The sequence below is a fragment of the Rhinatrema bivittatum genome, chromosome 7 (assembly GCF_901001135.1).
Source record: "Rhinatrema bivittatum chromosome 7, aRhiBiv1.1, whole genome shotgun sequence".
Lineage (NCBI taxonomy): Eukaryota > Metazoa > Chordata > Amphibia > Gymnophiona > Rhinatrematidae > Rhinatrema > Rhinatrema bivittatum.
Genome location: NC_042621.1, coordinates 233860069 through 233885138, shown reverse-complemented (window position 1 = coordinate 233885138; position 25070 = coordinate 233860069). Strand labels below are relative to the sequence as shown.

Here is a 25070-nt window from a genome sequence, read left to right as displayed (position 1 = left end):
TATTATTCCGTGTGGCATTTTCGTTTGCCTTTTTCGGTGCGTTACGGGTTGGTGAGCTAGCGGCGCACTCAAAAAAGGACCGGGGGGGCATGCTTTGGGTGATCAGGCTGTTTGGGTTTCGGAGGGGGTGGTTCGTTTATGGATCCGTCATTCCAAGACTGACCAATGCGGTAGAGGCGCTTGGGTGACGTTAGTGCAAGCGCGTGACGAAATTGTGTGTCCTGTGCGGAATGCTCTGGCTTTCCGGAGAGTAAGGCCAGGCCTGAGAGGTTTGTTTTTAATGCATGAGAATGGTGAGTCCTTAACGATTTTTCAGTTTGCTAGCGTTTTGCATAAAATTGTAGAAGGCTTAGGCTGGGATACGAAGAGGTATACTACGCATTCGTTCAGAATAGGGGCGGCAACGACGGCTGCGGAATTAGGGTGGTCAGACGGCAGCATTCAAAGGTTGGGACGTTGGAAATCGGCTGCTTTCCAGTCTTATGTACGAAAATAATGCGGGTGGCAGAGGTAACGGGAAGGCATATTAATATGTACTTTTGCATTGCAGAAGCGGCAAGGGTGGAGCGTTTTTGCGAATGTGCCTGGATCGTGGGCCACTCCTTCGTGCATCGGGCGAAACGAAGAGCGGCGAAACGACCTTATGGAGAAAATTTGAATTTAGACAAAGATCTTTGGAGGGTTCACTGGTTTGGGAAAGGGGGAATGAGATGGGAGGATTTGCTGCCGTTCCTACAAGAGAAAGAGAGAAGTTTCGGAGCTCCGCGGCTATTAATAATACATTTAGGGGGTAACGACATAGGCAAATTGTCGTGTCGCAAACTGATTGGTTTTATGCGCAAAGATTTGGCACGAATAATGAGTCTTTGGCCTCAGACGAAGGTGGGCTGGTCGGAGATTATCATTCGTATCAAACATCGGGAGGAGAAAGTTTGGAGGAATGGGGTGAAGAAGTTGAATAGGCAAATTGGGAAGTGGGTAGTTCAGCAGGGTGGTTTTTGGATCCGGCACGAATGGTCTTGGAGCACGTTGGGGGGGTATTTTTTGGGGGATGGGGTACACCTGTCGGAGGTAGGCATGGATTTATATAATAACGCCTTGGAGGAAGGGCTTGAGCAGCAAGTTCGTTAGGAAGGCCGCAGTGGGGGAACAAAGGCAAATAAAGATTTGCCTTTGTTTGTGGCGGAAAAACCCGAGCCTTCAGTTATTTTGTAATGTTGGTATTTGTGAGGGACTGGTGGTGGTGGGGGTGGAGGTAATGCCCTTGTAGTTTTGGGGCTGCTACACGGGAAGGCCTAAAGAGCAAGATGGGGCCGATGCTCAGGCCGAAAGGCTTACCCTCGCTGGAGCCGAGGCGGGGTGAGCCGTGGGGGGAGGGTGGGGGGGGGGCGCATTGGAAGTCTTACCATTCTGGCACGGTGGTAAGTGAAGAGGAACCGAGGTGGCGGGGTGAGGGGGGGGAAGGGGGAAGTTTTTATTATTGTATTAATTCTTTTGGCTCGGGTTATATGTGTTATTGTTAATAAACTGCGGCCTATAATTTTGATGCCACAAAGTTGTCATGTGGTTTGTTATGCGGAGTAATAGGAGGGGGAGAAGCGAATGGCCGTCTTGCTTCCTCATGTTATAGGAAGCAGCTTAAGCTTGTCTTCGCTGCTGTAGTTAACATGGGAGTAAGGGGCAGGTGAGCTTTAGATTGCTAAGGGTTAGATAGGGGGGGAGGGGGGGAGCAGCCATGGCAACGGCAGCAGTTTCAAATTGCTGCATTGTCATTGGCTGAGGCAGTTTTAAACAAAGGCATAGTGAGGAATTGTTGGCAGTTGAGAAGCAACCAAGAAGCTAACAGCAGGTCTTTTGTTTCCCTCCCGCCCACCCGCTTTTTCGTGGCGTTTGTTCATGTTCTTTGCTGTTTGATTGTCGCAGTTTGGCGGAAAAACCCGAGCCTTCAGTTATTTTGTAATGTTGGTATTTGTGAGGGACTGGTGGTGGTGGGGGTGGAGGTAATGCCCGTGTAGTTTTGGGGCTGCTACACGGGAAGGCCTAAAGAGCAAGATGGGGCCGATGCTCAGGCCGAAAGGCTTACCCTCGCTGGAGCCGAGGCGGGGTGAGCCGTGTGGGGGTGGGGTGGGGGGGGGTGCATTGGAAGTCTTACCATTCTGGCACGGTGGTAAGTGAAGAGGAACCGAGGTGGCGGGGTGAGGGGGAGGAAGGGGGAAGTTTTTATTATTGTATTAATTCTTTTGGCTCGGGTTATATGTGTTATTGTTAATAAACTGCGGCCTATAATTTTGATGCCAAAAAGTTGTCATGTGGTTTGTTATGCGGGGTAATAGGAGGGGGAGAAGCGAATGGCCGTCTTGCTTCCTCATGTTATACGGAGTTGCTATTGCAGTTTACTACAAGACAGAAGACAGAAACTGGTTTGCGTGTTGCCATTTTCACCAAACACTTGGCAGGTGCAATGCAGCATACAGACACATTGGGAAGTTTTACGGTTACATCCTGTGTTTAGTGAAGGTCCTACTTTTATGCTTAAACAAGCACGGAACCTTAGAGACAAATTAGTACATTCCGCTTTTCAACAAATAAAGGAAGTTGATAGAGATATATCACGAGGTCACTTCGCATGTGGTCACTGTAAAGTTTGCCGCTCTCTTTCAATGGCGAGGCTTTTACTTTAGCCGCTCAACACCTGTTTAAATTATTATCACATACATCTTGTGAATCTTCGAGTGTGATCTATTTAATATGGTGACCGTGTCAGCTTGCCTACAATGGGAAAACTATGAGACCGATTAAGATTAGAATACAGGAACATCTAAGTTGTATTAGGCTTTGTAAGCAGAAGGCTCCTCTGGTCTTACATTGGCATGAAGCTGGCCATGGGCTTCATGAACTCCGATTCGTAGTATTAGAAAAGATTATATGTCATGTCAGAGGGGGTGACCTAGATAAGCGTTGACACGCAAGGAACAATTGAATATTTTCAAATGGGATACAGTCTCCCCTAGGGATTTGAATAAGGAGTGGGAGGTGTTCTATTAAACATCAGGTTAAAAGTGTTCAATAGGCATGGACATTGTTTAAAAATACAATCCTAGAGGTGCAGTCCATATGTATTCCACACATTAAGAAAGGTGGAAGGAAGGCAAAACGATTACCGTCATGGTTAAAAGGTGAGGTGATAATGTCGCGTGTCAGCTCCGCCATGCAGCTGACTGGCTTATGAATACCTCTTATTATACTCCATTGCAGGTCGAAACCTTGCAGACGCAGCCGCTTCGACTAGCCTATATTTTACATAAAATGCCTAGTGTGCTTCCTGCTCCTCTTCGGCGCAGTGTGCTGATAAAACCGACATATATAGCGTGGCGTTGGACTTGTCGACGATTGCAGTTTTCCCGTAATACAACTCATTTTTTACCGTTAGCGGGCAATAGGGATTTCCCGCCTGGTCTTCGGGACCGAATTTTTGCATCCTGGGATCTGCGTGGAATTAGGTCGTTAGTGCATCTGGTTGATGACTTCAATCGGGTGCATTCTTTTACACATTTACGGGACCAGTATAATCTCCCTTCCCATCATTTGTACGCTTATTTGCAAATTCGCCACTATATACACTCGTTGCACCTACCGGACCCTCATGATCAGGCTTGGGAACTTCTCTCTGATTTCATGGATATGGATGATCCGACTCGACATCATCTTTCCTTTTGGTACCGTCTTCTGGGGAAATTCCACTCTCTTCCTGATTGGCAGGTACAGGTTGATGGATGGAATAGGGAATTGGGCACTTTGTTAACTCCTGCATATTATAGGCGATGTTTTAGGCGTGCCCAATCCTTGTCCCTACCGGCCCCTCTTCAGGAGCTTCAACTCAAATTTTTATACCGGTTCTATATGGCGGCTGCACAAGCCAGTAAATCGGGGCATGTAGGAACGGGCTGTTGTCCTAAATGTGCCGCCCCCCGTAGCACGCTGGGACATGAATTTTGGTCCTGTCCTACTATTCAATTGTTTTGGCATGCAGTCCACTGGTATTTGGTGTCCCTCTGCGGGATCCCCTTTGCTTTTCATCTTAATGTTTTTCTATGGGATGATGGTCGGGGTATCCCTTTTCGATCTAAACATGTCAAATGGTGGTTTCGATTGGTGATTGTGCTTGCCAAAAAATGTATTTTACAGAAGTGGATTTCTCCAGAACCGCCTACCATAACCCAATTGCGGAATTTGATACATCAGACTTGTCTTTTGTGCAAATATATTATCACCACAGAATGGTTTCTCCCTAGACGCATTTTTTATGATCGCTGGGAGCTCTATCTTTCTACTTTGTCGCCTAGGGCGCGGAGCCTTGTTCTCAATAATCTGTCTTTTGTGTGACTTTTTTCTTTCGGACAGTCCACTGAGCCTCCTCTATCATGTTATTCTTCTTTTCGGTTTAACTATGTAATTGTATGTACTGTGATACCTCTAATGCTTATTTATGATGATTTGTGGTGGTCTTGCTGTTCTGGGGTGGGAGGGGGGGTGGGATTGTATGCAATGTTTTTGTTTTGTTGGTCTGTGCTTAGGCCTTCTTTACGTTCTAGCCAGCTGGAAGAACCACAGCGGGCAGAATGTGTTGGTCTTTTTCTTTCTGTGCTACGCCTATAGCCTTCGCACAGCAATACATGTTACGGTTTTCCTGTGAGTTTATTGTATACATAATGCAAAATGTTATTTCCAGTTATATTTGTATTTCAACATATGCACTACTAAGCAATAAACAAATTATAAAAAGAAAAAAAAAGGTGAGGTGAAAGAGGCTATTTTAGCCAAAAAAACATCCTTCAAAAATTGGAAGAAGGGTCCATCTGAAGAAAATAGGATAAAACATAAGCATTGTCAGGTTAAGTGTAAAACACTGATAAAACAGGCGAAGAGAGAATTTGAATTGAAGTTGGCCATAGAGGCCAAAACTCATAATAAAAACTTTTTAAAATATATCCGAAGCAAGAAACCTGTGAGGGAGTCGGTTGGACCATTAGATGATCAAGGGGTTAAAGGGCTCTTAGGGAAGACAAGGCCATTGCAGAAAGACTAAATGAATTCTTTGCTTCTGTGTCTACTAATGGGGATGTTGGGGAGATACCAGTTCCGGAGATGGTTTTCAGGGGTGATGAGTCAGATGAACTGAACGAAATCACTGTGAACCTGGAAGATGTAGTAGGCCAGATTGACAAACTAAAGAGTAGCAAATCACCTGGACCAGATGGTATGCATCCTAGGGTACTGAAGGAACTAAAAAATGAAATTTCTGATCTATTAGTTAAAATTTGTAACCCATCATTAAAATCATCTATTGTACCTGAAGACTGGAGGTTGGCCAATGTAACCCCAATATTTAAAAAGGCTCCAGGGGCGATCCGGTTAACTATAGATCTGGAAAGGAATAGGATGAGTGAGGTTATCAAATTTGCGGATGATACAAAATTATTCAGAGTAGTTAAATCACAAGCGGATTTTGATACATTACAGGAGGACCTTGCAAGACTGGAAGATTGGGCATCCAAATGGCAGATGAAATTTAATGTGGACAAGTGCAAGGTGTTGCATATAGGGAAAAATAACCCTTGCTGTAGTTACACGATGTTAGGCTCCATATTAGGAGCTACCACCCAGGAAATAGATCTAGGCATCATAGTGGATAATACTTTAAAATCATCGGCTGAGTGTGCTGCAGCACTCAAAAAAGCAAACAGAATGTTAGGAATTATTAGGAAGGGAATGGTTAATAAAACGGAACATGTCATAATGCCTCTATATTGCTCCACGGTGAGACCGCACCTGGAATACTGTGTACAATTCTGGTCGCCGCATCTCAAAAAAGATATAGTTGCGATGGAGAAGTACAGAGAAGGGCAACCAAAATTATAAAGGGGATGGAACAGCTCCCCTATGAGGAAAGGCTGAAGAGGTTAGAGCTGTTCAGCTTGGAGAAGAGACGGCTGAGGGGGGATATGATAGAGGTCTTTAAGATCATGAGAGGTATTGAACGGGTAGATGTGAATCGGTTATTTACACTTTCGAATAATAGAAGGACTAGGGGGCATTCCATGAAGTTAGCAAGTAGCACATTTAAGACTAATCGGAGAAAATTCTTTTTCACTCAACTCACAATAAAGCTCTGGAATTTGTTGCCAGAGGATGTGGTTAGTGCAGTTAGTGTAGCTGGGTTCAAAAAAGGTTTGGATAAGTTCTTGGAGAAGTCCATTAACGGCTATTAATCAAATTTACTTAGGGAATAGCCACTGCTATTAATTGCATCAGTGGCATGGGATCTTCTTAGTGTTTGGGTAATTGCCAGGTTCTTGTGGCCTGGTTTGGCCTCTGTTGGAAACAGGATGCTGGGCTTGATGGACCCTTGGTCTGACCCAGCATGGCAATTTCTTATGTTCTTAGAATTCTATCAAGCTTCTTCACAATGATAAGCCCCTTTTCTCCTGTATTAAGGATCATAAAAGACTTTAAGCCTTTTCTGTATTGTCCTTAAAAGGGATGTTTCTTAGGCTCCTGATTACCAGGCATTTCTCATGCATCTGTGCATGCTGTTTTCTTTCAGGTCCTCTCACGGTATAAAAGTAGACCCTTTAACACTTTAAGGTGGTTGGGGCGGGTCTCTTTTAGGTTCTCCAGCCCCATAGAAGGAGTTCTTTCAATGAATGAAGATTCTCTTTCAGGTCCCCATTAATAACGTATTGACCTAAGAGTTAGTTGCCCTCCCATTGATTGAGGAGGCATTTAAATATGTGGGTGCTGCTTTAGTTGTTTAGAAGCATTTTTCACCATATTGATATGGAGACACACCTTGTTGCTGATTCTGGTGTTATGGCGTATAAATGGTATTAGAGGTATGAAAGGTCTTTTAAGGTTGATGTTTTGTATGTTTATTTTATTATAAAGTACATACTAGCCCCCTGATGCAAGCACTATTGGTGTGCCGAAACCCTGCAGTGTCAGGTATCTTCGAAAAACTATACAGAGGGTATAAGTGCTCCATCTTTGGACAGACATTGTGGGATACTTTTGGTGAAACTGCTCATTGGTGATAAGTATTTTGAACCTGGCACACTTGGGGAGCTATTGTCGTAAGCGATTGATCATTTAAGATTTTCTGAGTGGATTACGGTAAGTCCTATGAATAAGAACCATATAACCAAGAGGTTTTGTGATCCTTGAAGGGCTTTGCCCCATGGTGTTTCACTATAACTACTATCCGAGTTGAACGGTCCAGAAGGAATTACTCCACGTTTGGTTAGATCTTACTGTGGACTCTTTTAAACAGTATCTTTTGCAATTTTTTTATTTTTTTGGCTCCATATTACACCTTTTTTTGAGGATGTTTTACCATCATTTTGGACACTTTGGTCTCCAAATATAATAAGGATGGACTACCATCATTTTGGACATTTTGTTTCACAAGTTAAGTGCACTTTTTTGGCCTGCGGGCATTTAGATGTTTTAGATGAGTACATGTATATGTGAGTGAGGTAAGTGAGAGTGATTTATAGTAAGGGATTGATTGGAGGGTTTCAGAATATGAGTCTTATTGGGTCTTTGATACAAATAACAATGTTTAGACATCTTATTGATTAGAGATGCATTAGTGTGAGATATATTATAGGTTTTGTAAGGTAATATGATGTATGTGAATTTGATAATCAATGAGGAAATAAAAGTTGATGTTACAGTATTTAACATTTAGTGTGGGGTAACAATTTAGGTTGCAATAGGTACTGTTTTACGTGAGATGATATCATTTTTTGATTTGAAAGAACAGACTAAATGGTCTTGCTGGGTAACTCTAGTATTGGGCCATGATTCAGTAGAAATCCTGAGACATAATTTCAAGACTGAACTCTGTCACTGACTGTCTGTATAACCATGGGTAAATCACTTTATCTTTGTGTGGCTCTAGGAGCTTGATGGAGACAAGGTATTTGTCATAGTCAGACATCGCTGGTCAAATTTTTTTTTTGTTTTTTTAATTTAGCATTCAGGGGAAAATTTTATAAAAGCCTGACTAAATTAACCAACAAATATGCACATAAATTACACCAATTTCCAAAGAGGACTTATGTGCATAAGTCTGCTTTGAAAATTCTTCCACCAAATTTGCCCCCACACAATTACACCTGCTATTAAATGCATGGGAAATTTTCAGGACAATTCATGTACACACTTTCGAAAATGCAGAAGTATGTACCTAAGTCCAAACTCCTCCTTAACTCCGACCTCGGAAAAACCTTGACTTGGTCCACTCATACATTCACCTGCATGTCAGATGAGCAATTTTATAACAGGATATTTCTGCTGGTAAAACCCTTTTTACACATTGAAATGCTTTTGAAAATTAACCTCTCGACACCCAAGGGCAAAAAACAGGCAATCCAGCCCACTTTGAGTCAAATAAGTTAACATGCGTCTATAAAATCAGGGACATGATTAATTTTGCAGAGCTGCTGCAGTTCTAAATCTGCTCTTATGTTAAAATAGCACTCAGCTTCACCTTATACCTGGCAACATATGCAGAAAAGGGTATATGTTATGTACATGATCATAGCATTACTGCTTGCTTGGTCTTATTATTTCACATTTAGCTTCCAAGTAAATGCGTCTAGTATAGGCATGTTTTTTAAAATTACAGTACCTTGATTATTCTGAGCTGCAGCAAGATGCTGTTTGATAACCAAATCCATGATGTTTTACTTATATAAAGGCTTCTGCTGAATCTTTGCTGCAATGAAGATAATAAAAGAGATCCCTTAGTGAATAAGTATGTAGGATGAAAAATAGACTAATGTGTCTCACATTCACCTTCTGATTTTCTATTCAGGATTCATCAAAAAAAAAAAAAAAAAGAATTTACATTTGTAGAGGCCTCCTATCAACAGACCGGAATCAGGTGAAGGATAAGCAAAGTTGCTTATCTGTAACAGGTGATCTTTGAAGTCAGCAATTCAACAATCACACCAAATGTGTAACTTGACCCTGCTTGGCACTGAATGGACATCTGTTTCAGCCTAAAGAACTTCAACATGCACATGCAGGACTTCCTGTGCTGCTGCACCCTCACTGTTCCTCAAAGTTCTGATAACAGAGTTTTGATTAAGGGGTGGGGAAGAACAACTCGGAGAAGGTAGGAGGGTGGGAAAGTTTGTGTGCTGGTGAATTGTCTTCAGAGAATACATGTCTCAGATAAGCAACTTTACTTTTTCTGAAGACAAGCAGTTCATCATAGTCACAAATAGGATTCTGTAGCTAAGAGTTTTCTTCTGCCAAAAAAAAAAAATATATATATGGAGAAATTACTTACCTGATAATTTTGTTTTCCTTAGTGTAGACAGATGGGACTCAGGACCAGGGGGTTTATGCTCCCCTGCCAGCAGATGGCGACGGAGCAAGCTGACGTCACAGTATATAACCCTGCAGTGACCCCAGCCTGCCAGTATTGTCTTCAAAAGCAACTGTGGACAGACTAGTAAAAACATGATTAAAAACAGGTAACCTGAACTGTACTCAACCAACCATAAACCATGAACTCACATAACATTCTAGGTACCCCAAGCTAGGGACTGGATGAACACTTACCAGTAATATCTTGAGATCCAGAGCCCCACAGGAGGACTATTGATACACTCATGCGGCAACCAAGGGCGGGAAGTTGAATCCACCTGTCTACACCAAGGAAAACAAAATGATCAGGTAAGTAATTTCTCCATTTCCTAGCACACAGACAGATGGACTTAGGACAAGTGGGATGTACCAAAGCTACTCCCCAACAGGATAGGAGGCTGTCTGCGGTCCAGTCAACACCACACATGCAAAGGCTGCATCCACATTAGGATGAGACAACAAGGAAACACCATTCAGCAGGTCTTTGAAACAGGCAAGAGCCGCAACCTGCACTTTTAAGGAATTAAGAGCCAGTCCTTTATTCAATCCATCCTGCAGAAAATCCATAATGAGAGGCATCTTAACTGAATGAGGAAGAACACCCCGCTCTCACACCAGGCCTCAAAAAAACTCTCCAAACTGCACATAAGCCAAGGAAGTGGAGAACTTGCGAGGCAGAGTAAAGTGGCAATCACCGTAGAGGAATAACTACGCTTTAACAGCAAGTCCTTTCAAGGGTCAAACCTTAAGACAGAATTGAGTTGGATCCTTGTGAAGAACCAGTCCCTGCTGAAGCAGATCCCTGTGCGGCAGAAGGCAAGGGGGGTCTCCACCAGAAGTCGTCGCAAATCCACATACCATGGACGCCTGGACCTGTTCAGCACCATCAGGAGTACTAGCCCCTTATGGGCTTCGATCTTTATCCTGCCCAGCAAGGGTCATGGAAGAAAGGCATAAAGCAATCTATGTTCCGGCCAGACCTGTACAACAGCATCTATTCCTAGGGATCAAGGATCTCTCCTGCAATTGTAGCAGTGAGGAACCTTCGCATTTCGAGAAGTCACCAGCTGGTCTAGGAACGGAAGGCCCTAGCAATCCACAATCAGCTGAAATGCCTGGGCTGCCAACACCCACTCTCCCAGGTGCAGATTCTCCTTGCTGAGAAAGTCTGCACTTATGTTGTCTTTTCCTGCAATGTGAGAGGCCGAGATCATCTGCAGATGACCTTCTGCCCAAGTGGGGAAGGAGTTGGTCTCTACCACTCAAGAAAGATGTGGAAAAAACACAGTTCAAACTTAGTATGCCACTGAGAGGCCATGTCTGGACAGTAATGGGATATAAATGTGTGTACTAAATCCATAATGCAACCTTGTAAATGTTTTCAGTGGTCCTAACATTATGGACCTTGACATGTCCCTTTAAGGTCAGGCCCAGGCATGAAAAAGAAGATGCAATCTGCTAACCAATTCAAAGGGTACATTTTGTTACCACAATTCAATGTCTATTTGATTCAAAATAAGCAAAAAAATTGAATAGACTTCCTATGGACTTTAGCCTGCTCAAGGTAGAAAGTGAAAGCTCTCATACAGCTGAAAGAGTGATGGACCTGGTCACTGTTGTGGAGATGTAGCCTGGAAAAAATGTTGGAAGGATGACAGACTGATTAAAGCAGAAATCTGACAAGATTTTAGACAAGAACTTAGGATGCATGCAGAGCAATGCCCTGTTGAGATTAAATCTGGTATAAAGTGAATACGTCACTGCATTTATTAGCACCCTTTGGTTAAGAAAAGTGTATCCTGTATTTGCTTGTAGTGGAAGGTGGTCAGTCAGGGGCTGATTGACCTTGTGAGCAGAACAGCAGATTTGAGGTTCAAACCCTGCAGAGATATTGTTGTTGGAGGAGCCTTTCCTTTGGAGACAGCTAGTATTTACTTTTCGGTAGAGAGTAGGGGGACTAATAAGAGAGCTGTTCTTGACCGATACAGAAAAGGGTGATGAGGCTGGACTGGACAGTGTTTTACCAATCTATTTTAAATGCCTGGAGATCTCCTGCTGGTTAGGGGAAAGGATATGAATTTAAGGTTATAAAAACTATTGGAGGAACCTCTTTTCCGTAACCCTGCTCTGGGTATTGAAAGCTTCAGTTCTAGAAACTTGGTTTTGTTATTCATTGCTGTAGGGAAAACAAAAGTCTATCCTCTGGTGGATTACGATAATTTCAGGTGGTTGTCAGAGGATTCATTATCTAATGCATTATGTTAAAAAACACTTTTTTGGAAATAAAGTCTGCTGTTCTGAAAGATTGTTTAGAGGTGGTAGAAACTTGTTTTTCTTAGAGTTGTTTTCCTGACAAGATTTCCTGCTTTCTCTTTTCTCAGGGTACTAGTTTTCAAAGACATGAATAAGTTTTCTTTAGACATAGTAGAAGAAAATAAATTCTACATACTTGCTGAAAAAGTTGGACATCAATAGATCAAGTATTTCCCAAATACTATTTGCCTATAAAGCATGCAGAGGAGAAAACTCTATAAGCTTCTGATCCCCAAACACCCTGGCGACCTCCAGTGGATGGTTTTGCATAGAATCGTTGCTACCAATCAGGCCGATGAAAGGACCTGCGTTAAAATGGGCACTCGTATTGAGCACCCATTTTCCTAATGCATGCACTGCCACATCTCCTGGGTGCCCGATGCAATATTTAAATGAGCTGCTGCGTTAATAAGGATGCGCTAGGGAAGAATTGTACATCCCTAGCGCTCAAATGCATTGGGTGTCCACAACTGCAACAGGCACTCAATATGAGTGTCCATTTTAATCCGCTTCAGGTCGATTTTGCCTAATATACATGCACAATAGCAAGGGGCAAATCAGCCTGAGCCTGTTTATTGCGCGTGTATACTGTGCGTTCAGAATTTTTGTTTTTATGTAGCCATTACATTATACCTTTTTTCTTAAACACTGCAAGCAGTAGATATAAGTATAACAATGGTACAATTAGGAGGAACCACAGAGGACAGTATTTTTAAAACTTCTCCTGAGCCCTTGACTCGTGGATTGACTTAACACCAGCTCTGGGGCTACAGTTAAATATGCCGCGTTAAATAGTGTGTGTTAGGAGCCCAGCAATTTTCTGCATCGGGGGGGGGGGGGGGGGGGGGGGGGGGGGTAATAACTAAAAGCCTCATCTACAAGAAATTTTCATGTGATAAGTGCTATCAATTAGGCGTTTGAGCACATTTTAGGGACGATAATCTCCTTATTATGTCAGGTGCCAGTCTAGCGCATCCAAAACGCGCATCCAACCGCGTGAAAACCTGTATGCTAGGCTGGGCGCACTTTATTGCATCGGCCCCAAAGTGTTTGTGAAGCATCTAAACCATGTGATGTCAGAGACTTGTCCTTTCTGCTGAAGTAAGAAAACCATCTTTCACATGCTCCTACAGTATCTTAGATTAAAACCTCTTTTTGATTTTATGAAGTACTTTTTTTTCCTTATTTGATCTTGATTTCTCCATTGTATTTATATTTGTGATTAAGTATTGGTCTCAAAAGAGAGATCTTGTGTGTCTTGCAAATTTTCTGATGGGACAATGCAAACTGACTATTTTAAAAAGCAAGAAAACAGAATTCCTGGCTCAGGACTGGAGAATATTCTTGTTGTTTTCCAGTTCTTCTTTCAAGAATTAAATTGGAATACAAATATAAAATAATTCATGACACTCAAAAAATGTAAACAAAATTGACTACTAATAATGCATTTTATAAAATTGTGGACAATTATTTGTTTTTGAATTTGTAAATAGTTTTTTCTTGTACTTAGGGAATTCTATGTGTAGCATGCTTTCATTCTGATATAAAAACATTTTAAAAGTCTCTCTTTAGCAGCTTCTTCCACACTTCTTCACTCCAGCATCACCCTCTCTATCAATCTCATTGCAACAACACTCGCACTCTTTACTGTGAGCATGATCAAATCGCCCAAGCCATAACAAATAAAAAACATAGTCTGGGTGACTAGAATCTACCATTTAAAAATAACAGTGTTACACTTAATACAGTCTTTTAGAGAGACACCTTTTTCAGTGGATAACTAACTGCTAAGACAACACACAATCAGAGATGGATGTTTTATTTAGAAAAAAGTAAAATCAACAAAACATATAATATTATTAAAGAAGCTAAACCATAAGATTGTATTTAGTAACCTGCACCTATCATCAGGTGTTCTAAGTTTTCCGCTGCTTTTGAGTTGTGTATTTAGGCTTTTTAAAGCTCTCCACACCACCATGTGCAGCTGCTAAATTTCTTTTCGTGGTACAATGCCGAATGAAACACCTGCCTGCCCATCCCGACGGAACTTATCTAAAAGAAGTTATTATTCTAGAGAAATAGCTGGGGGTGTGGGAGGAGGTGAATTCCTAAAATCATCTTGTAGCACAAAACGAGGTGACCCTCCATTCATAAAGCTGATCGTGCAGTGAAGATCATGTGTATCCCTGCTGCCCGAGTTACGCATGTATTGCAAGAAGCCTGAAAACGCAACACCCTCTTCCCCACCACTGTGCATTTAAACCTCCCAATAACCTCAGCTAGAAAAAATGTAAACAAAAAAACAACAATAATAAAACTTTGGAGCCATTACCTTGCTTTCTTGTAGAGAAAACTGCCGTTTTCTCTACCTTGGCTGGCAGCTCTGTGTACAAACTTAGCAGCTTGTCCCTTGGCAACCAATGACATCATCCGCCTGGTCAGACTTCCTGATTGGCTGCTGACTAGTCAATCAGGAACTAGATTTGCTTCAGTGCGCATGACAACATGTAAAACAATCTTGAAAAAGTGTACGCCCATTTCTAAAGCTATTGTTTACATCGACAGAGAGAGAAGGAGATAAAGAAAGGATCTGTTCCACCTATTATGTAGGTCTGTGTCATCTGCATTTTTATCCCCCTAAATCTCTCTCATCTCCCCCCCAATGACCATCACCTCATATCAGACCCCCAATGATCCCCCATCCCTCCTCACCCTTTTTCCCTTTCTCACTGCCAATCTAGGAAAAGCAGTAGGTCTGCAGCCGAAACAGAGCTGCAGGAGATGAAGCATGCTTTATTTTGATATAGCTGGTATGCCAGATGTAACTCAGCATCTCGCTCCCACAAGGGAGAGAAATGACATACTGTAACAGAAAGTATTTCCACTTCAGTTGTGGAACTAGTTGTGTGCAGTGTGGCATAAAGTTCCTCAGTGTAGTCTCTAAGTTTTCCAGATGCTGCCATGACTCCTTCATATTTGCGCAGTCAGTGTTGGCTTGAAATGTTGCAGATGGGAAATACGGTATAGGCTGGCTGCAGGGTGACTTTGAGATAGAAGTAAAACTAATGCTTAAACTAAAAAGTCAAATGTAAGCCTCTGGGGTAGGTACCAAAAGCAGAATAGTACACACTTTTGGGGGCATGGTGTTAAAAGTGCGTATTATGCTACTATACAGTTATGCACTCTGGGATGGATACTGAAAACGGAAGCTAAAATGGTAATTGTAAGTTCTCTGGAGGGGGGAGGGAGGGTTTCAACAGTTCGATAACCAAACATTATTTTGGCTCAGCCACTTTTTTGTTATTGGGTGTGTCATTCTTTACGACTTTCCATGGGTTAAGAGTCGGTTGAAATATTCCCCAACATAGCCAATGCTTCGGTAAACAGTTCTCCTCTGCAGGATTCTTTCATATATCGTGTCAACCTCAAAACACAGCCCGTGCTTGAGCAGATGCGTTAACCCTGCAGGGCGCTTCAAGACGGGAAGTAAAATACTTCCATCTACCATAATATTCCAGTTTGTGGCAGGCCTTCTGAAAATAGGTCTGGCCTTCTCTGCACAGGTCAAAACCCAGTTCGTGGAGAGAACTGCCTAATAATCAATTTCTTGCTTTTGCCACCGAGTTCAACCCTGCCTGGTTTAAACACAGTTTCTGGCTTCTGCCGCAGAGCTTGAACCTGTCCTTTTTAAACACAGTCTCTGGCTTACAGCCGAGACCAAAAGAGACTTTTCCAGCACAACTTCTAGTGATTGTGGGCTTGATTTGAGGGAAACTAAGCCCTTACTGCCACCATCTACCATAGCTTGTAGAGGGAAAATTATACACTTTGCCTTGCCCAACTACAGCTACTGCCACCCACAGCAGTTCCTTCTACCGGACTCTAACCTGTCTGGCTTTAACAATCCAGGTCTCCTTGAGGGGGTTTTCACCATTCATCTCCAACATCCATTGGCATTGACTCCGATTCCGCCTCTGACTCTGGCTCTGGATTATCCAACACTTCCACCTCCATTTCCTCCATGTCTCCCTCTGTCTCTAGCAGTGCTCCATCCTATTCCTATCCTGCCCCCTCTTCAGGCCAACTCCTCTTCCCAGGCCCCCTGGGTGTCCCCTCCCCCTTGCTGAGGTGAAGGTTATTACAGTCCCTCCTTGTTCGTCTAAGTGAACAAGATTTTCTCCTAACCTGAGGATTCTTGGGTTCTTGAAGCTTCCACCCAGGTTTTCTTTCTTGCTCAGATTTCCATACTGATGTCCTCACCCAACCTTTCCCGGGGTATATAGTAACCATCACAGGTGTCATGGCATAGTGTGGCATGCAATGAGTTAATGGATTGTTGAAATTTCTTTACAGGAGATGTGGGTTATGATGAAAAGCATGGCTGCTCACACCCCATCTGCACCATGTACGGTAGCAGAAATCCACTATAATGAGGATGATCACTAGGGAGGCCATAGAATATATATTTGTTGTTTAGAAAAGCTATTTCCACTGCTTTGACTGCTCTGGAGGTGCTCTACAGTATTCACCAGAGTAAGTTGCCAATATTATCATGATGTATTGTATGCTCCATGATATCATCCTATGGTATGGCATGCATTACGACGTGGATATGGACCTGGGTCCTGAACTGAATACATATGCATAGCCGCAGAGGGAAATAGTTCGGCAAGGGGGAGCGAGCTCTATTGCAAGAACACAGAGGACTATTTTGGAGGTATGTTTTTACCCATGGTGGGAGAGGAGAGTATACATAGAGGCGGGGTGGGTTGCGTGAAAGGGATTATGTTCTTATGTCAACATTCGTCTCTTCTCAGTTCACCAAGCAATGCCAGAAAGATGAATGCCACTGCTAGAAGGGCACTCGTGGAAACCTTTGGCCTGAAGATGCTGGGCCCACGACTCCCTTTTATCATGATCCCATCATCTTTGGGACAGATGTTTCTAGGCTGCTCTTGGAAACTGCTGGCCCAAAAATAACAGGACGATGACCCATCTGCAACAGCACAACACAAGTAAAATTTACTGAGCTTTAAAGTTTGCATAAAATGCAAAGATGCATAACAGTTTGCTATTAAAGGTCCAAATTTTTCAATCAATAAATCCATATACTTGAGAAACATTTCACAATGCATGCCAACAGCATGGCAATATGGACAAAGCATCTTTATCTGAAGGAAGAGCATCAGAAGGAAGAACATGAGTGGATACACCATCTCTGCAAACAACAGAGATGATTGCTGGTGATGCACCCACCTGAAAAGAAAGGGAAAATAAAAGTGAGAAATGCAGATTGGGAGCATAGAGATTGACCATCCAGCCCTCTTCATGGAACCATCAAGAATAGTGCACAGAAAAATTGGGGTATAAATACTTACAGGAAGGGAGGAGGCTATTGTTGATGATTCTAGTATCTGAGGTGGGGCTAGTGATGGTAGAAAAGAGGCATCCGAGTGGCAATCAATGACAGAAACAAGGTATCCGGGTGGGAGAAACATCAGAGGGAAGAGCAAGAGTGGAACCACCATTTCTATAAACTACAGTAAAAATTGCTGATGATGTGCAAAAAAAGAAAAAAAAAGTGAGAAATGCAAATTGGAAGAATAGAGATTGACTGCTTAGCCTGCTTCGTGGAACCAGCAAGAACAATCCACAGCATTAAATACAGGAGGAGAAGAGTCTAGCATCAGGGCGGGGTGAGCAATAGCAGAACTGAGGTGTTCGAGTGGGAGTAGCATCAGCTTCAAAATAAGATGTCTCAGTGGGAGAAGTATCTGCACCAGAAAGAAGAGCAAGAATAAAACCACCATTTCTGCAAACAGCAGTGCCAATGATGCACCCACCTGTGAAAAAACAAAAAAAATTTGACTAATGCAAATTGGAAGAATAGAGATTGACTGCCAAGCTTGCTTAGTGGAACCAGCAAGAATATTGAGCAGGAATGTTGGTGTGTAAATACAGGAGGAGAGGAGACTAGCATCGGGGCAAGGCAAGTGATGGCAGAAACGAGGGTCCAAGTGGGAGAAACACCATCATCGGAAGGAAGAGCAGGGTAGAACCACCACCTCACTCACCGTATAGTGATCGTGCACTTCGTTCTCCACCCCCTCCCTTAATAGTGAAAAAATCCCCCTTGGTCTCAAGATCTCACCCCCAGCCCATCCAAATAAAATACAGTCCCTTGTGTCTAGACTCTTCCATCCAACCCAAAACATAACCCCCCTTAGTCTCAAGGGGTGGTTATTATAAATGAGTACTTAAGTTAAGCAGTTACTACTTATAAATGGTTTAAATTAAATTGAACACATCTTGGGATGTCTCATATTCTCCACTAGAGACCTTTTTTATTGGTGAGATTTTAAGTGGATTGGTGGGGGGGCGGGGGGGGGAAGGTTATTGAATGAGAGGTTGAGTTTGCTTTTATGAATTATAACTTCAGTCTGACGATCATATGTAGAGATGACACCTGGGAAAACTATCATTGTGACTGAACTGAGAACGCCTATGAAAAATGGATCATTGGAGTTGACATGTTTAAAGTTACACAGAAGAATATAGGAGAATGAGAATACATCTTGTCTGAGATGGAACCAAACACAATTAGAGTTGTTACATTAAATGTGAGGGGACTTAATACTCACTTAAAGAGAAGCATAGAAACATAGAAATGACGGCAGAAGAAGACCAAAAGGCCCATCCAGTCTGCCCAGCAAGCCTCACACATTTTTTCTCTCATACTTATCTGTTTCTCTTAGCTCTTGGTTCTATTTCCCTTCCACCCCCACCATTAATGTAGAGAGCAGTGATGGAGCTGCATCCAAGTGAAATATCTAGCTAGATTAGTTAGGGGTAGTAGGGGTAGTAACCGCCGCAATAAGCAAGCTACACCCATGCTTATTTGTTTTACCCAGACTATGTTATACAGCCCTTATTGGTTGTTTTTCTTCTCCCCTGCCGTTAAGCAGGGAGCTATGCTGGATATGCGTGATGTATCAGTCTTTCTCCCATGCCGTTGAAGCAGAGAGCCATGCTGGATATGCATCGAAAGTGAAGTATCAGGCACATTTGGTTTGGGGTAGTAACCGCCGTAACAAGCCAGCTACTCCCCGCTTTGTGAGTGCGAACCCTTTTTTCTTCTCCCCTGCCGTTGAAGCAGAGAGCTCTGCTGGATGTGTGAAGTATCAGTTTTTCTTCTGCCCTGCCGTTGAAGCAGAGAACTATGCTGGATATGCATTGAAAGTGAAGTATCAGGCTTATTTGGTTTGGGGTAGTAACCGCCGTAACAAGCCAGCTACTCCCCTCTTTGTGAGTGCAAATCCTTTTTTCCATATTTCCTCTTGCTGTTGAAGCTTAGAGTGATGTTGGAGTCACAGTAACCATGTGTATGTTTATTGAATAAGGGTATTGTCTCCAGGCAGTAGCCATCATTCTGGCGAGTCCCCCACTCTTCATTGGCGGCCTCTTGAATTTATGGATCCACAGTGTTTATCCCACGCCCCTTTGAAGTCCTTCACAGTTCTGGTCTTCACCACTTCCTCTGGAAGGGCATTCCAGGCATCCACCACCCTCTCCGTGAAGAAATACTTCCTGACGTTGGTTCTGAATCTTCCTCCCTGGAGCTTCAAATCGTGACCCCTGGTTCTGCTGATTTTTTTCCTACGGAAAAGGTTTGTTGTTGTCTTTGGATCATTAAAACCTTTCAAGTATCTGAAAGTCTGTATCATATCACCTCTGCTCCTCCTTTCCTCCAGGGTGTACATATTTAGATTCTTCAATCTCTCCTCGTACGTCATCCGATGAAGATCCTCCACCTTCCTGGTCGCCCTTCTCTGTACCGCTTCCATCTTGTCTTTGTCTTTTTGTAGAAGGGTTGAAGAACCCCAATATATTTTTTTTGGAATGTGCATTTGGATGATCTGAATGATTTTTGATTCAATTCAGTGTGGGTCATCCACACTGATTAGCTATAGTCCTCTGAAAAATCTAAATCCTTTCCCCTCGTTTGGTTCAATCTTTTTAAAGTATCTGGGGAAGCAATCAATGCATTTTTTTTTGTTTTGTTTTTACTCCAAGGCAGGCAGAGTGGAACCAGTTGTGATGGGACAAAGAAGGAGCAGGACCCATTAAGTTTCAGTACTTTTTCAACCAACCTATCCCAGCTATCAGCTACATGGATTGAATTAATCATTTTTTAAGGTGAAAATGAAACTCAGAGCACGTTGCCGTTGCCTTCTTTGTTTAGTCATTCCTCTATTGCATCTCAGAGAGAAGACAGAGATTTTCGAACTTGTCGTAAAAATGTAGAGTGAAAGAAAAGATTAGGAAAAAGATTTCATTTACATTAGAAAGCAAAGATTGCTTTTAGAGTTACTAACATTGTGTTTAACTGTAGTTTGGGATGTCTGCTACCTAGTAGCAGGAGAAAGGCTGTAATTTCTGTGAAATGGTTGCAGTGTATATCATCAAGGTAGGGCTACCATTGCATTTGACACTGTACTAGTGATACAAACAAAGATTATCTGTTTCTTGCAATCTGTGTAGTCTTTTTGCACTGCAGTGATTTGGAGGCAGCTTCCTACTTTCTCTCTGTAAAGGAGTTAGTGTGACAGTGTAGTGTACTAATTCTTGTATATATGACGTTTGCACTAAGTTTGACTAAGTATTCTAAATGTACATAGGTACTCAGCAAGTATCATTATTAAATTCTCCATGCTTGTACCATGCTCTATTCTGTTTGTGGTAAATGTGACTTACTGATCTGTTGCCAGTATGTGCCCACACTAAGATGTCAAAAACTGCTACCTTCTAAGCTTTAGGGTATTATTGATGTCTCTGTGTTTGCTGCCTTACCCCTCACTCTATGCCTTGGAGTCTTCATGCTCTGTGCTTGCTGCCATCCTCTTACTCTATTTCCTGGGGTGTTGATGCCACTTTTGGTGCCCTTTTGGTGCCTTAAAGTTTTCATTCCACTCTTTGTGCTGTTTTCCTCTCTTTTGGCTCTTCAGGTGTTAACGTCACTTCTGTATTTGTAGTGCTTTGCCTTTCCCATGGTGGTTTGGACTGTTTATGCCACTCTTTACCCCTCTTTTTCTGCCACAAGGTGTTACTCTTGGTGTCTCAGGCTGATTTTGCCTCTGCTGATGATGCTTGCCAGCATGTTTCATTAAAAAACTGTAGACTTAGAGTCAAAAATATTTATTTCTTTCAACTTATATGCCACCTATTCCATACAGGCTCCAGGCAGGTTTACAAACACCAAAACAATCAATAAAACTACTGTTAAAAGCAATACAGTACATAAATTCAATCTAGCCCCATATGCTTCCCACTCTTCAAAATCATGCTATCAGTCAAAATTTAGATTAAAAAAAAAACAAGCTTTGCTTTGCTTGCAGAAGTTCAAATAATCTGTTATCAATTTAATTTCTCAGGAAACTGAATTCTAAATAGCAGGTAAAGGTAAGAAAAGCCTCTTTCCTAATTTCTACAACTACCATTACTTCTTTTAATGATGGAATCTGTTAGCTGTTATCTTGAACAGATTAACGATTTCTATTTGAAACATATGCAGAAAGCCAGTTAGCTAAATATTTTGGGGCCAATCCATGTAATGCTTTAAAAGAATTTTAAAATCAGTGCTAAAGGATACAGAGAGCTAATGCAAATACCGCAGTGCAGGATAATGCATGTGGCAGTTTTTTGAATAAGTTGTAATCTATGCATTTCTGATTTATTCAGACAAGCATAGGGGCAGATTTTAAAAGGTACGCTCGCGGCCCACCTTCCCCTCCCTTCCCCTACCTGTCCCGCCCCCCAGCCCGAAACACCCCCCCCCCCCCCCCCCCCCCCGTACCTTTATTTCACAAGTTATGCCATAGAGAGGCCTCCGGCCACACCACGGAACTTACACGTATCCTTGGGCTTTACGCGGGCCACCAGGCCTTTTGAAATTAGGCCCAGCGCGCGTAGGGCTTTGAAAATCTGCCCCATAGATTACATCAGTAGGATGCATTGCTTCCCAAAGGAAATGAATGACTGAATTAAAATGAATGAGCTTCTGTTTCAAACCAAACTCAAAATCCAAAGCAAACCAACATTTTTTTTATGTGCATCTCTCTAACATTTTTCCCTTCAGTTGTGAAAAAGGTAGAAAGGGAGTATTCTATTGGCCAAAAAAGTAAATGTGATGCTTTTGCTGTATTCTGCCTTGAGCGTCTCTGGAAAGACAGATTAGAAAAGAAAAAATAAATTTTAAAAATAGGTGGAATAAAGTGTGCATGTTTTTGTGCAGGGGTAGGAGAATTGTGTTTGCTGGGCTGTTTCTACAACTCCAGTTTTATAATGTTACATTTACAATGGCTAATGTGTGTGTGTGTGTATATACGTATATATATATATATATATATATATATATATATATATACACCCCTAATGTAGATCATGGGGATTTCTTTGATGAAATTTCTCTAAAAAATGTCTCCTGTTATAAGTGATCCTCCGATTTTGGGACATGATTTCAATTTAATGATGTGTCCAGCATTAGATAACTTCTCAGGCAGTGACCAGTATTTGAAGAGATACAGAGATAAATTTCAACAGCTGGTAAGGGACCTGGAATAGTAAATGCCTGGAGAAATTTACACCCAAGATCAAGAAATTACAAATTATATTCATGCCCACGTGTTTTGTACTCTCACAGTGACCTTTTAGTTATTGATAATTTAGTACTGAAAGACTTGGAACCAGGGCCGGTGCAAGGGAATTAGGCTCCCTAGGCGAGCCTTCTCCCTTGCGCCGCCACCCCCCGGTCTCGGCCCCGACTCCTACCTCATTCTCGATCACGCCCACCGGCTGTGTGGTTTTCTGGGTCGCGAGCAGGTTGGACACTGCTTGTGTCCCGCCAAATCTCCACTCCTCTTTTCCACTGCTTGCGGCCCCATATGGCTCGCACCCAGTGGTGCACCAAGGATCTTCGGCGCCCGGGGGGCCAATGCATTTGTGTGCCTCTCCAGCATCCCCCCTTAATCCTTCTTGCACTAATGCTTAAGGTCACAGAAAATCAGTGGCATCTCTAGACAGAAGAATTTTGGGGGGGAAGCCAAAATGACATTTCTTCATCACACCTACCTCTATAGCATGGATCCTGCTTTAAAATTGGTTATAAAAAAAAGTGTTAATAAAAAAGTCCAAAGGATCTTCTGCGTAATTTTAAAAAGCTGGCCAGTTTCACACTTCTAGTAAAACTACTATAAAATTATTTGATAGCCTCATTCAACTAATTCTATATGGCTATGAGAGTGAAGTCTGGAATATATAGAAAGGGACAGAATGTCAATACAAATCCTGCACCTCCAGTTCTGTAATTCTGTGCATCCACTGAAATTCCTCCAAACAATGGAGCTTGGATGTTTCCCTTACAGTTCATCATACTAAAAGATATTTTCAAATTCTGGTGTCACCTCACAGTAACAGCAGCATAAACACCTTCCACTGCCAGGCACCTTGTGAACTAACACAAAACCCCGCAAAAAAGACACTGAACATCTATACTGCAATCCCATCATAACATAACAGTAATAACACCAAGAACTCAAACAACAATAACCCTAACTGTGAATAAGCAAGGGTAAATATTACACTGGGTCCTAGAATACCAATACACCACCTACTGAGGAAACAAAACAAACCCGATTGCTATAGATCCCTATGCAGACACTACATGCTAGCAGAATCTATGGTCACACACACAGAGCAGAGACAGACCCTCACCAAATACAGAATACAAAATAAAGGTGCACAAATTAGAAAAAAATGAAATGGAAACCCCAAGAAGCCAGACTCTGTGTATTAACAATGGAAAAACAGAACCACCATTCCTCATAAACCAATAAAATCAAGAAACATAAAGCATAAGTTATAATAGTAAAACCATACTAATAAAATAATATTTTAAAACTACTGATCAATAGAATTTCTATTAATTTAAAATCATATACATTTTTTACAATTTCCCAAACACCAATAAAATATTTCAAATCAGCACATATATCAAATAACATCCAATAATTAAATCTAATAAGGATTTTAAAAAGCCCCTGCTGTCCATACATGGGAGCTCTTGATTTCCAGTCACCCTGATATTGTCGAGGATTAGGAGGTTATCCTCTCTCTCTCACACACATACTCACATGTCTATTCTCTCTCACATATACACTGTCACATGCATACACATTCATGCTCTTATACCCACTATAACCTCTCGCTCTCACAGACACTGGCACACTCTCAGGCTCTAAGACACTCTCTCCCCCTCCACACACCCCCCACACAAACTCTTACTCCCCTGGATTTTCTCATACACACTCATGCTCTCACTCTCACTGGCTCCCTCACATACACATAAACACACACACTCAGGCAAGCTCCCAATCATTCTCACACAACACACACACCCAGGCAAGCTCCCAGTCAATCTAACACACACACACACACACACACTCTGACCCCCAGGCAGGCTCCCATTCATTTTCACACCACTCCCTCCCTATCCCCCAGGCATGCACGCATTCATTCTCACACACCAGACCCCCAGGCAGGCACCAATTCATTCTCACACACACATACACCACACATAGGCAGGCACCTATTCTCACACATACAAACCCCAGGAAGACACGCATTCATTCTCACACACAGACACACCCTCAGGCAGGCACCCATGCATTCACACACATACACCCCCAGGCAGACTCCCATTCATACACATGCACACACTAAAGGCAGACCCCCTCTCTTTCTTTTGCCAGCAACCTCAGAGCCTCTCTCATTCCTCTGCTGCCACTGTCACTGCTGCCACATGGCTATTGGTAAAGCGCTGATTGCTGCTACTGGCACTGAAGCCCATTCTGCTGCCTCCTCTGTGCAGGCCCCGTGGGCTTCCACTTCCTCCATGCTGATCTCATACATTGTGAGATCCGCATAGAGAAAGTGCTACTCTTGCACATTCCCAAAGATTACATGTGCCAATCAGTAAAAAGTAATTTATTTTTTTTACATTTGCTGTCTGATCTTAGTTTTCTAATCGGTTGGTCACAGGCTTTTTTTTTCCACCTTCCCTTTCTTATTTTTTTCCATCTGTCTTCTTCCCTCAACACACAGTCAGGTTCTCATTCTCATGTGCTTTCTCTCTCAAACACACACAGGCTCTCACTCTCACATGCTCGCTCTCATAAATCATTCATACACACAATATCTCACTGGCACATGCTGTCTGACTCTCACACACACAGGCTCTCTCTCACTCCCACATGCTGTCTTGA

At 42.4% G+C, this 25070-nt stretch overlaps 1 protein-coding gene across 2 annotated transcripts in view; it reads right to left on the bottom strand.

Annotated features, from left to right (window-relative positions):
- CFAP46 (cilia and flagella associated protein 46) overlaps positions 1 to 14126 on the bottom strand; it is an 831934-nt gene extending 817808 nt beyond the window's left edge. For both annotated transcript variants that reach the window (XM_029609979.1, XM_029609980.1), the window contains exons 1-2: positions 14084 to 14126; positions 8693 to 8779 (exon numbers count right to left, since the gene is read on the bottom strand). In XM_029609979.1, coding sequence (XP_029465839.1) covers positions 8693 to 8741 — 49 coding nt within the window. In that variant the 5' untranslated portion in view covers positions 8742 to 8779; positions 14084 to 14126. The remainder of the gene's footprint in view (positions 1 to 8692; positions 8780 to 14083) is intronic.
- Between the last annotated feature and the right edge of the window lie 10944 nt (positions 14127 to 25070).